This window comes from Lepidochelys kempii, chromosome 6, assembly GCF_965140285.1.
Source record: "Lepidochelys kempii isolate rLepKem1 chromosome 6, rLepKem1.hap1, whole genome shotgun sequence".
In the NCBI taxonomy this organism is placed as follows: domain Eukaryota; kingdom Metazoa; phylum Chordata; order Testudines; family Cheloniidae; genus Lepidochelys; species Lepidochelys kempii.
The window spans coordinates 38,320,585-38,334,544 of record NC_136385.1 but is presented as its reverse complement, the minus strand read 5'-3'; the positions used below and the strand labels follow the sequence as shown (position 1 = coordinate 38,334,544).

General features: G+C 44.0%; 1 protein-coding gene and 1 long non-coding RNA gene across 2 annotated transcripts in view; one reads left to right on the top strand and one right to left on the bottom strand.

The window, feature by feature from the left end:
* Positions 1-2,587, bottom strand: part of LOC140913833 (uncharacterized) — a 37,662-nt gene extending 35,075 nt beyond the window's left edge. Inside the window, exon 1 of the long non-coding RNA XR_012159668.1 lies at positions 2,517-2,587. This is a non-coding gene — a long non-coding RNA (uncharacterized LOC140913833). The remainder of the gene's footprint in view (positions 1-2,516) is intronic.
* Positions 2,588-4,591: 2,004 nt separating this feature from the next.
* The window catches only part of DKK3 (dickkopf Wnt signaling pathway inhibitor 3), a 44,403-nt gene continuing 35,034 nt past the window's right edge, over positions 4,592-13,960 (top strand). The window contains exons 1-4 of the mRNA XM_073347609.1: positions 4,592-5,005; positions 5,180-5,424; positions 12,393-12,530; positions 13,041-13,124. Of these exons, the coding sequence (XP_073203710.1) occupies positions 4,627-5,005; positions 5,180-5,424; positions 12,393-12,530; positions 13,041-13,124 (846 nt within the window). The 5' untranslated portion in view covers positions 4,592-4,626. The remainder of the gene's footprint in view (positions 5,006-5,179; positions 5,425-12,392; positions 12,531-13,040; positions 13,125-13,960) is intronic.

Here is a 13,960-nt window from a genome sequence, read left to right as displayed (position 1 = left end):
CCACACCTCATCCCTCTCAGATTTTGGAAGGCACTTCAGATTCTTAAATCTTGGGTTGACTGCTGTACCTATCTTTAGAAATTTCACATTGGAATCTTCTTTGCATTTTGTCAAATTTGCAGTGAAAGTGTTCTTAAAACAAATAACATGTGCTGGGTCATCTTCCAAGACTGCTAAAACACGAAATATATGGCAGAATGTGGGTAAAACAGAACAGGAGACACACAATTCTCCCCCAAGGACTTCAGTCACAAATTTAATTTATGCATTATTTTTTTAACAAGCGTCCTCAGCATGAAAGTATGTCCTCTGGAACGATGGCCGTAGCATGAAGAGGCATATGAATCTTTAGCACATCTGGCACGTAAATATCTTGCAATGCCAGCTACAACAGTGCCATTTGAATGCCCTGTTCTCACTTTCAGGTGACATTGTAATTAAGAAGTGGGAAGCATTATCTCCCGTAAATGTAAACAAACTTATTTCTCTTAGCGATTGGCTGAACAAGAAGTAGGACTGAGTGGACTTGCAGGCTCTAAAGTTTTACATTGTTTTTTTTTTGAGTGTACAAAAAACCCTACATTTGTAATTTTTACTTTCATGATAAAGAGATTGCACTAGAGTACTTGTATGAGGTGAACTGAAAAATATTATTTCTTTTGTTTATCATTTTTACAGTGCAAATATTTGTAAGAAAAAATAATATCAAGTGAGCACTATACACTTTGTATTCCGTGTTGTAATTGAAATAGATATATGTAGAAAAACATCCAAAATATTTAATAAATTTCAGTTGGTACTCTATTGTTTAACAGTGCGATTAATCGCGATTAATTTTTTTGTGTTAATTGCGTGAGTTAACTGTGATTAATCGACAGCCCTATTAATAATACAATACAGGTAATGTTCAATAGAACTGTTTCAAAAGATAAATAGCTGGAATTATAAAATCATCACTTACAAAGCTCAAGTATCAGAGGGGTAGCCGTGTTAGTCTGGATCTGTAAAAGCGGCAAAGAGTCCTGTGGCACCTTATAGACTAACAGACATATTGGAGCATAAGCTTTGGTGGGTGAAATCTGACGAAGTGGGTATTCACCCAGGAAAGCTCATGCTCCAATACGTCACTTACAAAGCTGTTTATCAATTAAATACCTGCTACAAAAAGACACTAGCTCAAGAAAAATTAATCTGCTAGAGATTTTATCAGAGATTTGATCATTTGTATATGTTATGTTTGTTACTAACAACACCCTGAAAAAGTGAAACTAGATTTTGGATCCCCTATTACAGAATAACTTTTATAGCAAAATTGCTTTTCTCCATTTACACTAATTGTTAATCTGTAGTATGCGAAAATGAGGCAGCTGATAGTGACATTCTAATTCCTGTGCCTGATTGTAGTTGCATCAGTTGCACTGCTTCGGAAATCTACCATATATGCATCATTTTTCTTCCAATCCCTTGAATAAGGTCTCTTTTCAGAGCTATAAATGTTAACTTGTAAGTGTCTCTGTTCCTGCCTAATGCACCAGCCAGCTATTTCTCTCTCATCCCCTAACCTAAACACCTCTACCTTCTCCCTAACCTAGTTTATAATTACAGATGGACCAAACCCCCTTGAACAGAAGTTCAGATCCGAATTTCATGGATAGGACTTACCTCTGTTTATTTCTAGGGGTGCTGCTCCCAGCCCATCTTATGTACAGTACACCAATATGCCCTCTTACTTTCCAGAAAATGTTTACATCTCCTTTTTCTGATTTAATCCTTGCCTTCCCTACCCTAACAGTTTATCTCCTACTCCTCCGGAACATCTAGAATGAGCCCCTCCCCACCACTGACCCAAATATCATTGCCTGTCTACGTGTTGGGACAATGCGCTCTATGGGCATGTGATTTCTAAAGCACACTAAAGTGTTGCACGTTAATTGGTCAGTGTGGTCCCTGCTGGTGCGTTTTAACATAGTGCTGTTTGAAACAATACTACAATAAAGTGAACTAGGGCAGGGGTTCTCCACCTTTTTCTTTCTGAGCGCCCCCACCCCAACATGCTATAAAAACTCAACAATAATTGATTTCCTGCATATAAAAGTTAGGGTTGGGATTAGGGGGCAGCAAGCCAGGCAATTGCCTGGGTCCCCATGCCACACAGGGGCCCCAGTGAAACTACATTCTTCAGGCTTCAGCTTCTGGGCTTCATGCAGTGGGGCTTCAGCTTTCTATCCTGGGCCCCAGCAAGTCTAATGCTGGCCCTGCTTGGCAGCCCCGCTGAAACCTGCTTGTGGCCCCACAGGGGTCCCCGAACACCTGGTAGAGAACCACTGAACTAGGGAACTTTTAGTATACACCACCAGGGTCTATGGACCAATTAATACACAACACATTAGTGTGCTTTAGAAATCACACCCTCCTAGAGTGCGTTACTCTACTATGTAGACAAGCCCTTAGTCTCAATGCCCTGATTTACCTTCTACTGCTTACCCCCGCAAATAAAATATTTTAAGGGAACTCACCAGTCCATTTTTCCATTAGAACAGTATCATCTGCAAGTGGTCCGCTTCCTGCAAACTCTCTGATGAATTTCTAAGGTGGGGAGCAGAGAGGAAAAGATGCTGTATCTCATGGGAAAGATGCAAGTAATAATTAATAATACATGACACTATGTCTTGGGAGGAAAGGAAAGTTTAAAAGAAAGGGAAGGCCGAAGAGAAGGCAGAGGCAGAAACTCCTTCTTACAGAAAGCAGTCTCTCTTGTCAGCCACAAACAAGAAATATTGATGACCAAAAGGCCAGTTAATTCTTGGAATTGGCAGAAATTATAGGGAAGCATGATTCACCTGACCTAGGACAGAAAATTAGAAAGAGAAATGTATAAAGGAGACAAACTGCAGCTGCCACGATCCCCATGGCATTAAAAATGTTACCAAATTGCATCATTTTTTCTAATATTTACCAGAGAATCCTCATCCCTGTCAATATCGGGTTTGAAATTTATACTGAGCTCTTTTCCTGCTATCTTTTCTTCTTTTCTTCCTTCATCAGTTCCCATTTGGAAGGGTAGAGAGAGTTCTAATTCTTTCCCCAGCATTTTAGTCAGCATATACCGTCAATTCTGAGGCTGTCCCATGCCAGCAATAGGAATGTCTGTAAATGTCTGAATGGGGAGCAAAATCTGCCTATACTTTGGTGCTGTTTGACACAGGCCAGCACTAAACCTTTCTGCTTATGCCTTCTATTTCCTGTCATTGATGCAAACGTATATTCTAGCAGCCTTAGGACGCGGGGTTATCCTTATGCGCTTAGCATATAACACTTTAGGCCAGAGGTGACTAAAGTGCAGCCATGAGTCAAATGAAGCCCATGGTGTTCTATAATGTGCCCCACTGCTGCACTCATCTTTGAATATGGAAGTGAGAGTAAAGGTTAAAGTAAGTGAGAGTGAAAAGGGGGCACAGCAAATAAGTCTTTGCTAAAGACAGCAGAAGAGCTCCTCCCACAGTCCTTCTCCCCAGCCACAGGGAATGCCTCTCCTCAAATCCTTTTCCTCTCCACTGCCACCGTAAAGCAACCCCTTGCACCTGTGAGGCACTGACATCACCAGGCAAGAGGACAAATAAAAGAGTAGCTGCCACATGATACCTTCCCATCCCTCACTTACTGTTGCGCTCCATTTCCCAGTCTATACTGTACAATTGAGAGAAAATGGTCCATTTGCTCAGAGCTCTTCCTGAGGCTCCTTTTTCAGGGGGCCCCATTTCCCATGGTCAGAAGAGAGTGATGAAGACAGCTCAGCCGAAGCTCATGCCAGCAGTCCATACACTGATTCAAAAATCTCACCCCTAGTTGGACACACCTACCAATATTTTGTTAATTCTCCTTCCTTCACTAACTTATCTGAACCACTGGGTGAGATTTCCTACATTGATACAAACAAAGGCCCTTTGGATCATTTTAAAAAGAAAAGTTCACTTCTCCAGCTCTCATAAACTGGGAATTTATGACAAATGAGGATGATAATCCTTTAAATGATTCTTTCCTCTGGGTCTCCCAGCACATCCTGTTTTTTAGGCCTCAAACTTGCAAAGACTTACACACGTGCTTAACTGTAAGCACTGAAGTCAGGGTGTGTAAAGCTAAGCAGGAGTTAACTGTTTAGGGCTGGGATTGGCTTGAATTTTCTCTCGTGTACAGCTCCACACACATTGCCAATGGTAAGCAGAGAGTAATAATTTAGTGCATTGCAGGGTGGGAGCTGTGATGGCTCTCTACTCTAAACTTTAAAGACAGGGTGTGGTCAATGGATATCATAGGCCCTAATATAATATGCTCCATTTTGATGCAAAGGGCCACTGCTTGTAGGGTGACCAAATAGCAAGTGTGAAAAATCGGGACAGGGGTGGGGGGTAATTGGCACCTGTATAAGAAAAAGCCCCAAATATCGGGACTGTCCCTATAAAATCGGGACATCTGGTCACCCTAACTGCATGGAGTAGGATGGAGTTTGCACATTTAAGCGCTCCTCGGGTGTCTGCAGCCAACCTCTCCTCTCACGAGGGGTCTGTGGTGCAGCTGTCCCTCACTCACACTCAACGCGGCCCTGCAGGAGCTTCAGGCAAGCTGCCTATGAGGGACTGGGCTGAGCAAAGCCTGGGCAGCCTCCCGGCCGTGTTCACACTGAACGAGCTGGGGAGCTCGCCAGGCCCGGTCAGGAGGCTGGCACCGAGCCCCCACACCCCCCCGCACTCTGCTCCCAGAGCGGGCAGGCACCTGGTCCCTCCCACACCCCGCACTCACCCCGGGCTTTCTCCGGCTGCTGCAGCCAATAGCAACCGAGGAGGCGGCGGCTGCAGCAACGAGTCTCTGGGGCGCGGAGCGGAGCAGCGCTGCCGGCCCGAGGCGTCCCAGCTTGCAGCTCCGCTCGCATCTCGCCGCCTGGCCCCGGCTCGCCAGGGCGGGACCCAGGGCGCAGGCAGGGCTGCTAGGGAGGCGGCGGCGGACACAGGTCAGGGGGGCGCTTCTGCGCTGGGAGAGGGCGGTGGGGGGCAGGCACGGGAGCCGGGGGCCGCAGAGGGTAGCGACGGGGACCCAGCGGCAGGGCCGGGCCGGCTGCCGGGCTCTCCTCGGGCCCGCTGCGGCCGGCTCAGCGCGGGGCGCTTTTGTCTCCCTTCCTTCCCAGGCGGCCGCTGCGGCTGGGCTTCGGCGGCCGCGCAGGGCAGCCGGAGGATGCTGCCGCTCCTGGTCCTGCTCTTGCTGCTGGGGGCGGCTTGCGCAGCTCCGGCGGCGGATGGGGGAGCCGAGCTGCCGCCCGGGGAGCCGGAGCCGAGCTTCCCTCGGGAGGAGGCCAGTCTGAACGAAATGTTCCGCGAGGTGGAGGAGCTGATGGAGGACACGCAGTACAAGCTGCGGAACGCCGTCAAGGAGGTGAGACCCCCCCTCCCCACACACACACACGTACGTCTCACTCACTCACACCTCTCCCAGATCCCATCCCGCCTGGGGAGGGGACAGTGCCTGGGGCTTACCCGCGGTGGCTGGGATAGTTCTTCGGCCTAAGGTGTGGGGGGGAGGGAGGGGGCTGTGCAGGATGTTTGTGTGTTCGCCTGTGGGGCTGGGGAGGCGAGTGGGGCGTGTGGCTATGCGGCGTCTGTATAGCGCGTGTGTGTCTTGGTGTGGCCCTTTGGTGCTGTTGGAAACAGCTCCCCACCCTTTGGTGCCTTCTCGTCTCCTGTATTTGAAGAGGGAGTTTCCCATGGAGCAGTTAGATCATTAACTCTGTGGAAACGCTAATTTATTTCTTCATCCTGGGGTCAGAGCGCCTGCCAGTATCTGAGAATCCTCCTAATGCCCATCAAAGATGATACTAAACTGGGAGGAGTGGTAGATACGCTGGAGGGGAGGGATAGGATACAGAGGGACCTAGACCAATTGGAAGATTGGGCCAAAAGGAATCTGATGAGGTTCAATAAGGATAAGTGCAGGGTCCTGCACTTAGGACGGAAGAACCCAATGCACAGCTACAGACTAGGGACCGAATGGCTAGGCAGCAGTTCTGTGGAAAAGGACCTAGGGGTGACAGTGGACGAGAAGCTGGATATGAGTCAGCAGTGTGCCCTTGTTGCCAAGAAGGCCAATGGCATTTTGGGATGTATAAGTAGGGGCATAGCGAGCAGATCGAGGGACGTGATCGTTCCCCTCTATTCGACATTGGTGAGGCCTCATCTGGAGTACTGTGTCCAGTTTTGGGCCCCACACTTCAAGAAGGATGTGGATAAATTGGAGAGAGTCCAGCGAAGGGCAACAAAAATGATTAGGGGACTGGAACACATGAGTTATGAGGAGAGGCTGAGGGAGCTGGGATTGTTTAGCCTGCAGAAGAGAAGAATGAGGGGGGATTTGATAGCTGCTTTCAACTACCTGAAAGGGGGTTCCAAAGAGGATGGCTCTAGACTGTTCTCAATGGTAGCAGATGACAGAACGAGGAGTAATGGTCTCAAGTTGCAGTGGGGGAGGTTTAGATTGGATATTAGGAAAAACTTTTTCACTAAGAGGGTGGTGAAACACTGGAATGCGTTACCTAGGGAGGTGGTAGAATCTCCTTCCTTAGAGGTTTTTAAGGTCAGGCTTGACAAAGCCCTGGCTGGGATGATTTAACTGGGAATTGGTCCTGCTTTGAGCAGGGGGTTGGACTAGATGACCTTCTGGGGTCCCTTCCAACCCTGATATTCTATGATTCTATGAAAGGTAAAAGCAGCAGAATCCAAAACTAATATAGCTAAAAGACTGATGGGTGTTTTCTTGCTTCAGCATCCCTCAAAACCCTGGAGGCATCTCTTCTGCTGGAAAGCCTTTCAGTCCTGTGCATGTGGTGCAATAGTGGGTTTGCATTAGGCCCTTAGATTTATCTTGCTCTGTTTTTGTTAAAAATTCCAAAAGGTTTTTGATTGCCCTCAAAAATGTTACTCGTCAATCTCCCTGAATCCCATTTAAGGTGAGAGATTCAGCGCGTTCTTTCCTGTGAAATGCTCATTCACTTGCTGCACCAGGCACTTAAAGTTGAGTGTTTGGGTCTTGATTCTACACTTCTGTGGATGGAAGTGTCACTCAAGTCTCAGTGAGAGTTTTGCCTGTATCTCCCCCCTGTAACAAAATAAGGCATTTTAAATAACTCTTGGGGCTCAGTTGTGCCTTTAGTTATTGTACTGAGTAGCCACCGGAGACATGGACTATTTCACTTATATTTCAGAGCCATCCCCCTCCTCCCCTGCCCATCCCTCCTTTTGCTCCAGGGGGCTAGTAAGTTGTTGCTGGCTTATACCAATAGAGAATTGACTGTGCAGAAAACAAGGTATTTTTCTTTTAAACTTCCCTCTTCTGGGTATTTTTTTTTAACTGATTACAAATGCTTATTTCCTATTACTAAGACAATTGCAGTTTAAGCCACTCAGCAACTTCTAGGAACGGCCTAAATTTGGATCCAAAATGAATTATTTTAAAGAAGTTTTGAAACCTTAAAACTGTCCAGTTAACTCCCTCTTTCCCCCCAGCATTTCTTAGGGCCAAATTCTAACCTTGGCAATCTGTGGGCAACTTCAGATGAAGTTACTGAGAGCAGTGGACAAAATGTGAGGGCAGAATTTACCATTTTTAAAATAGCAAAAAGTATATATTTTTAAAGGACTGTATTAACTGTTGAGCTGATACCCTTCAGTCAGCCCATAGTGAATTTTACTGCCTAACTTCAAATCCCTAAATGTTTAATACAAGACTGTCAGCATTTTCATTATAGAATGTTGACATGGTACTGATGGAGAAATGGAATGCGGTGTATTTTTTGTTTAGATGGTTGCATCATATGTCTGTGTGGAAATTTCTTAATATTGCAGATGTTTCAGCTGCATCAAGCTGTCAGTTTCCCTGAATGGCAGAGAAAATAGAGTCTCTTAGTTGCACTTTCAGTCACACAGAACGAACTAAAAGTTCAAGTAACTTGTGCTCAGGTGCTCCTGTTTCCTCATAGTTCACTCCATATTTTTCCACTGGCATGCAGCTTCTCTCCGAAGCCCAACAGATTCCCACAGGCTGTTCTCCAGAGGCACAGGGTCAGCTGTGGGGGGGGGGGCCTTGTGGCCCCAGACTGCCTCTCTCTGTAGCTCTGTTTTGGTTTCTTATCAGCACTCTTTTGTCACAGGGTTTCCCCTGCAGGCATTTGTCCCGAAAGCTCTCTCAGAGGCTTAAAGATACTGCTGAAAAAATCTAGTAACTTTGGAGCAGATTCCTCCAAATCTGTCTTTTTACAGATGGAAATAAGGGATCTGTGGGCCTAGTCTATTCTTGATGTATGAGTAAACTCACACTTTTCTACGCAGTAGAACAGAATGAGCCCTAAAATGGAATACAGACTTGGTTTACTCATTTATTACATTATACCTTTGCAGTCTGCATCCAGATCCATTAAAATCCACCTAAAAATCTTTTATGATGTGCAAATTCTTATTCTGTGGAAAACAGCCTTATCCGATGCTTCAGGCACAACTATCCTTAAGAATGTGTCAGAATTTCCATTAGTAGTTGTTGTTTTCAGTGGTTAATAGCACTATAAAATTTTGTTCTTGACTGAAACATTCTCAGTCTGTGAGCAGTTTTTTTAAAAACACAACTCTATGTTGTAACAGGAGGAGAAAATTTCAAATGGCTTATGATATTCTACAACTAGATGAACTTTGTTAGGTCATTAAATTATTTTGTGAATGAGGGCCCACATTTTAAATCTTTAGGCAGCGAATTCAAGATTTAGCCACAAACAAACATGCCAGATTTTCAAAGAAGTTTAGCATACACCGTTCTCAATTATTTTAAGTACTCATGGTCAAAGATTTTGGATTGGACTTTTTAAAAGAAGTCCAAAATAGCCAGATAACTAAGATCTTAAAATGTTACATTTGTGATTTGTCTATTAATATTGGACTTTTCTGCAGCTATCGGGTGCCTCCTTCTCACTGAACTTGCTCTACTCTTTTGATCCTCAGCTCTACTTACCCTTTATATCTGCTTCCTCTGCTCCTGTTTCCATGCTACGGAGTGCCTGAAATCCAGGCATCATACAGCCTGCCTTTTCTGCACATTTGTTCTTACCTCCTTGAGTATGACCATTTTCCTGGCAAAACAGCACCCCTTTAGATCGGGGTGGCCAACCTGTGGCTCCGGAGCCACATGCGACTCTTCAGAAGTTAATATGCGGCTCCTTGTATAGTAGGCACCGCCTCCGGGGCTGGAGCTATAGGCACCAACTTTCCAATGTTCCCGGGGGGTTCTCACTGCACAACCCCCTGCTCTGCCCCAAATCCTGCCCCCACTCCAAGCCCCCCCCCCCCCCGAGCCTGCAATGCCCTCCCCCCCCCCCCCGGCTCCTTCTCAGGCTTAGGTTGGCCACCCCTGCTTTAGATCAACTCCAGCACCTTCAACCTTTCCGACTCTTATCTATATCTGTCTCCTGATACCCCTGTCTCTCTCCTTTCAATCAGAGCAGGATCCCACTAATTTCTTCAAGGATAAAATTGATTCCGTGCAGCAGAATTTTCACACCTTTCACTCTGTGCTCTACCTCTATCCTATACACGCTCTCCCTGCTCAACATTTTTTCCTTCCATTTTTTCCTCTATATAATCTCTTAATGTTCTTCACCTCTCCTTCGACCGTAACCCTTGTTCATGCTTTAGTCATCTCCTTTCCATTCTCTTGCCTCACTCTCCTCCAGCCTATCCACAATATGAAGTATTGTGGGGGAGGGAAGCCATTCAGATACTGTGGTGATGAGCACATCATATAAACAGAGAGCCAAAATGCTGCCGCTGCTGCAGAAACAATCTTCCTTTCCCACCATTTGGATGTTCTGCTCCTATTCACATTTCTCACCCTCCCTTCCAGCTGTGTACACGACCTCACTTCTGCTTATCTTTGCTATCATTCCCTCCTAGCACCCTTCACTAACACAGGCCTTCCTTCTGTTTGTTTGTATTAGAGTAGCACCTCAGGACTTCAAGTGAGATCAGTCCCCTATTTTGCTAGGAACTGTACCAACATATAGTAAGAGGGAGGCCCTGACTTGAAGTGCTTATAGTGTAAATAAACTAGACAGAGTGGGAGAAAGAGCATGTTACTGTCATTTTACAGCTGGGGCACTGAGATGCAAAGAGACTAAGTGAATTGCCCAAGATCACACAGGAAAGGAAAAAGAAAAGGAGTACTTGTGGCACCTTAGAGACTAACAATGGAAAGGAAAGATCACTAAGCCAGAAACTGAACCTATGAGTCCTAGTTCACAAAAAACATCCTCTGCATTCCTCTCCATTCTCTGCTAGGAGCCCTTTTCTATGCTGCCCCTTACAAATCTTCCTTTTTGTACTGTGCCACAAACCAACCCTTTTCTCTTTAAATCCCTTCTCAAAAATCAGTTATTCCAAGAAGCCTTTCTGTGATAAGCCACCTGAGAAACAAATCTTTAAAAATATTTAATTAAAATTACTACATCTGAACTTTTGATCTTCATCTGCACAACTGGTGTATTATGCATATGTCCTCTATTGTGTGTTCAATTTAGATTGTATCAGAGGGATAGCCGTGTTAGTCTGGATCTGTAAAAGCGGCAAAGATTTTGGCACCTTATAGATTATCAGATGTATTGGAGTATAAGCTTTCATGGGTGAATACTCCATTGGGGCTTACATCCGACGAAGTGCGTAGAGACCATGTCTTTATTGTATAATGCCAAATGTGGTTTGTCAGTGCTTAAGATTAGCTATGGTCCAACTATGCTGAATCTAGCCACATCCTTTTTTTATTTTATATTAACATAAGGATGGGTACAGAGAACTCAGGTATTGTAAATATTACACGCTTTTAAAAATGGCCACAGAAAAAATGGTTAGAAAAAAGACAGACACTCAAAAGAAAACCCATCACCAGTGGGAGATGTGCCCCTAGGAAAAATTCAACCTGGTGAACTTTACAGTATTTTAGATCGAATACAGAGGTCTCAAGTAAATAACTAGTTTATTTGGAACTCAATTAAAGTTAATGTTCTCAGGAGTTTCTCTTGTTCACAAAGATTCCTTTCCTAGTTTTATGCACTTTAAAATTCTGTTCCTTTTTTTACTCTTCTTTAATTCAAAGAGCGATCTCATCTCCTTCCCACTGTGATCAGAGCACTGGGAATTCATGGGGCAGAATTAAGGCTGTGGTTGCACTCCAATACAATGGGAATTTTGCCTGTTAAGGAATGCAAGATTAAGCATGCAGATCCTGATCCAAAGCCAATGAAAGTCCTTTGCTTGACTTCAGTGGCTTTGGATGAGGCTCTTTGCCCTTACAGAACCTTTTCCTGCTCTTCCTCAGGTGTGAGAATCTATCTCAAGAGTAGTGTTTATCAAGAAAAAGTAGATAGGCCAGCTGATGATTAAATGTTAATTCAGGGTTTCAGCCCATGGTGTTACGAATTATACCCGATAGGTCACGCACAGGAACTGCTGCGAATTATACCCAATAAGTCACGCACAGTTCGAGTCTAGGCTGAGGCACACGAACCAAGTCCACAACTGCAGAGTTCCCAAAGAGACTAAGTTTATTATGCTCGAGCGTGGTGCCCCCCTGCTAATCAGGAGGGGACCCCGAATGCAGGTTATACAGATATTATATACCTTTTAGCAAAGCATGTTGCCCTTGTGCATCAGAAACCTTAGCCAAAAGACAAATCATTCCCTTATCTATCACCTATCCCTGCTAGGTACATTCCCCATGCTAAACCATTACTTCAACTACACAACATGGTCCTAAAGCAATGCACCAGTAGCCTTTCTTATCAGGATGGGAGACTCACATCAAGGCCAGGAGACAGGGAGTTAAGAACAGACAAAGAACAGAAACCAGGAGTTGAGACAGGCTGGAAACAAGGGGGAGGGTTTTCACAGGAATGCAGTATCTAAGGAACACTCCTCCTGGTGCATGATGTGCTTGCTTTTAGACAATGGTGGGCCCCAAACCAAAATGGAGTCACATATGCTAACTTTTCCTTAACAGTGGTTAAGAAGTTTTGCAGCACCCACTTATCCTCCTGATGCTCAAGTCCATAGAAAGGCTGACTTGTTCTCATACTCTAAATAGTCTATAGCTGAAGAGTTTGGTGCTCCAGTATCATGACATGGCATTCTCTGTTGCATTAAAAAAGCTGGCATGCTCATTTTTGAGATAGCTCAGGAAGCATTTTCATACAACAGAAATCAATACTAATAAATGTGACACTGTTTAGAGTAGGACAAAAAGTGTTGCTTGCTCTATTTTATTGTTTTTGCTTAAGGTTACAAATGTATTGCTCAGTAGTTTCTTGCATTTGTTAGATGGAGGCTGAGGAAGAAGGGGCAAAAAACCCATCAGAAGTTGACTTTGAAAACTTACCTCCCAGCTACCATAATGAATCCAACACAGACACCAAAATTGGTAATAAAACCATTCATACCCACCAGGAAATTGACAAGGTAAGAAACAATGCATATAACGATTTACCTTTTCTGTATACTGGCCTTGCAGAGTAAAAGAGCATGTCACATGTTGAAAAATTTTAGAGAATGTAGAGTTGAATTCATAAACTTCTTGTACTGTATATGATTTGCTTGTATAATTAGCAGTTAAGTGGGGAAGTGGAAAATGGTTAATGTGGCAAAATGCTTTGTTTTGTTTCATTGCTGTAGTGTCTTTTCACATTGCATAGTAATGCCTGGAAAATATGGAATACAGACATGATACATAATGTGGAATGTAAAAGTGATCACTGCTCGAGGCTTGATTGATTAGCTTCTTTACCAAGACATTTCAAAAAAGAATAGTGGGATTCATTATCCAATTTTACCAGCTGCAGTCACTATTGCAGTGCAGGAAATGAAAAATAAATAGAATTAACATTAGAGTAATACTGGACTAAACAGTAACAGAGGACTAAAATGGCATTCATATTCATCTAATTTTTTGTTCCTGTTTTGCCATATTAGGTTACAGATAACAAAACTGGATCAGCAATCTATTCTGAGACCGTTATTACATCTATAAAAGATGGAGAAAGCAAGAGGAATCATGTGAGTGAAGACTTCCTTTTTTTCTTTTAAAAATGAAACAAAAACATTGGCTTTATCATCTAGAATAAACCAGTACAGTTTAGAGCTCAGCCCAGCATAACTGTTAAATATTAAAAACAAACCACTTAGCTTTACACAAAATAATATTTTAAAACCCCTTTTAACTACCAGGAATTGCCAGTGTCAGGCTGACTTTTTTTTTGGTATAGTTTTTCTTATTGAAGGATCCCAGAGAACCTTAGAAACTAACTTGCTATCTTCATTTATGCAAAACTCATACTGAAGTCTTATGGGAGTTTTGCCTGAGAAAGCACAAAAGCAGTACTTAATTTGTGCCAGGGCTTGCCAGGGGTGAGCCTTGGCAGTTCATAACTATGGCACTGCTGGGCTTGCTGCATCAGTTATGAATGTAAAAAAAAAATTGCTTGAGTCCCAGCACCTCTTTTATAGCAAATTAAGTACTGCCCAAAAGAATCTGACATATACATTCTTCAGAGCTGAAATTCAGCCATCTATGGGGTACAGAGAACATCAGAGTAGGTGGTTTCTTCACTGTGTTCTTTGGCTGCTGCCTGATGTCATTCAGCCGAGCAGCACTATCAGGCAGGCCAATGACTAAGGAAACTAAATTGGAGTCCACCGCCTGAACTCCAGTATAAACTCCCAGTATCTTCTGGTACCTAACACCACAAGGTTTGAATTGTAGCATAATGTGGAAGAATTATTCTGATTTTGTGGGTAAGCATAGTGGTGGGTATAAAGGTTTTGTTGGCATGAGCTGGGATGGGGCACTTTTTCAGAAATGCCCCATAAATAGAGGTTTAATAGTTAATATA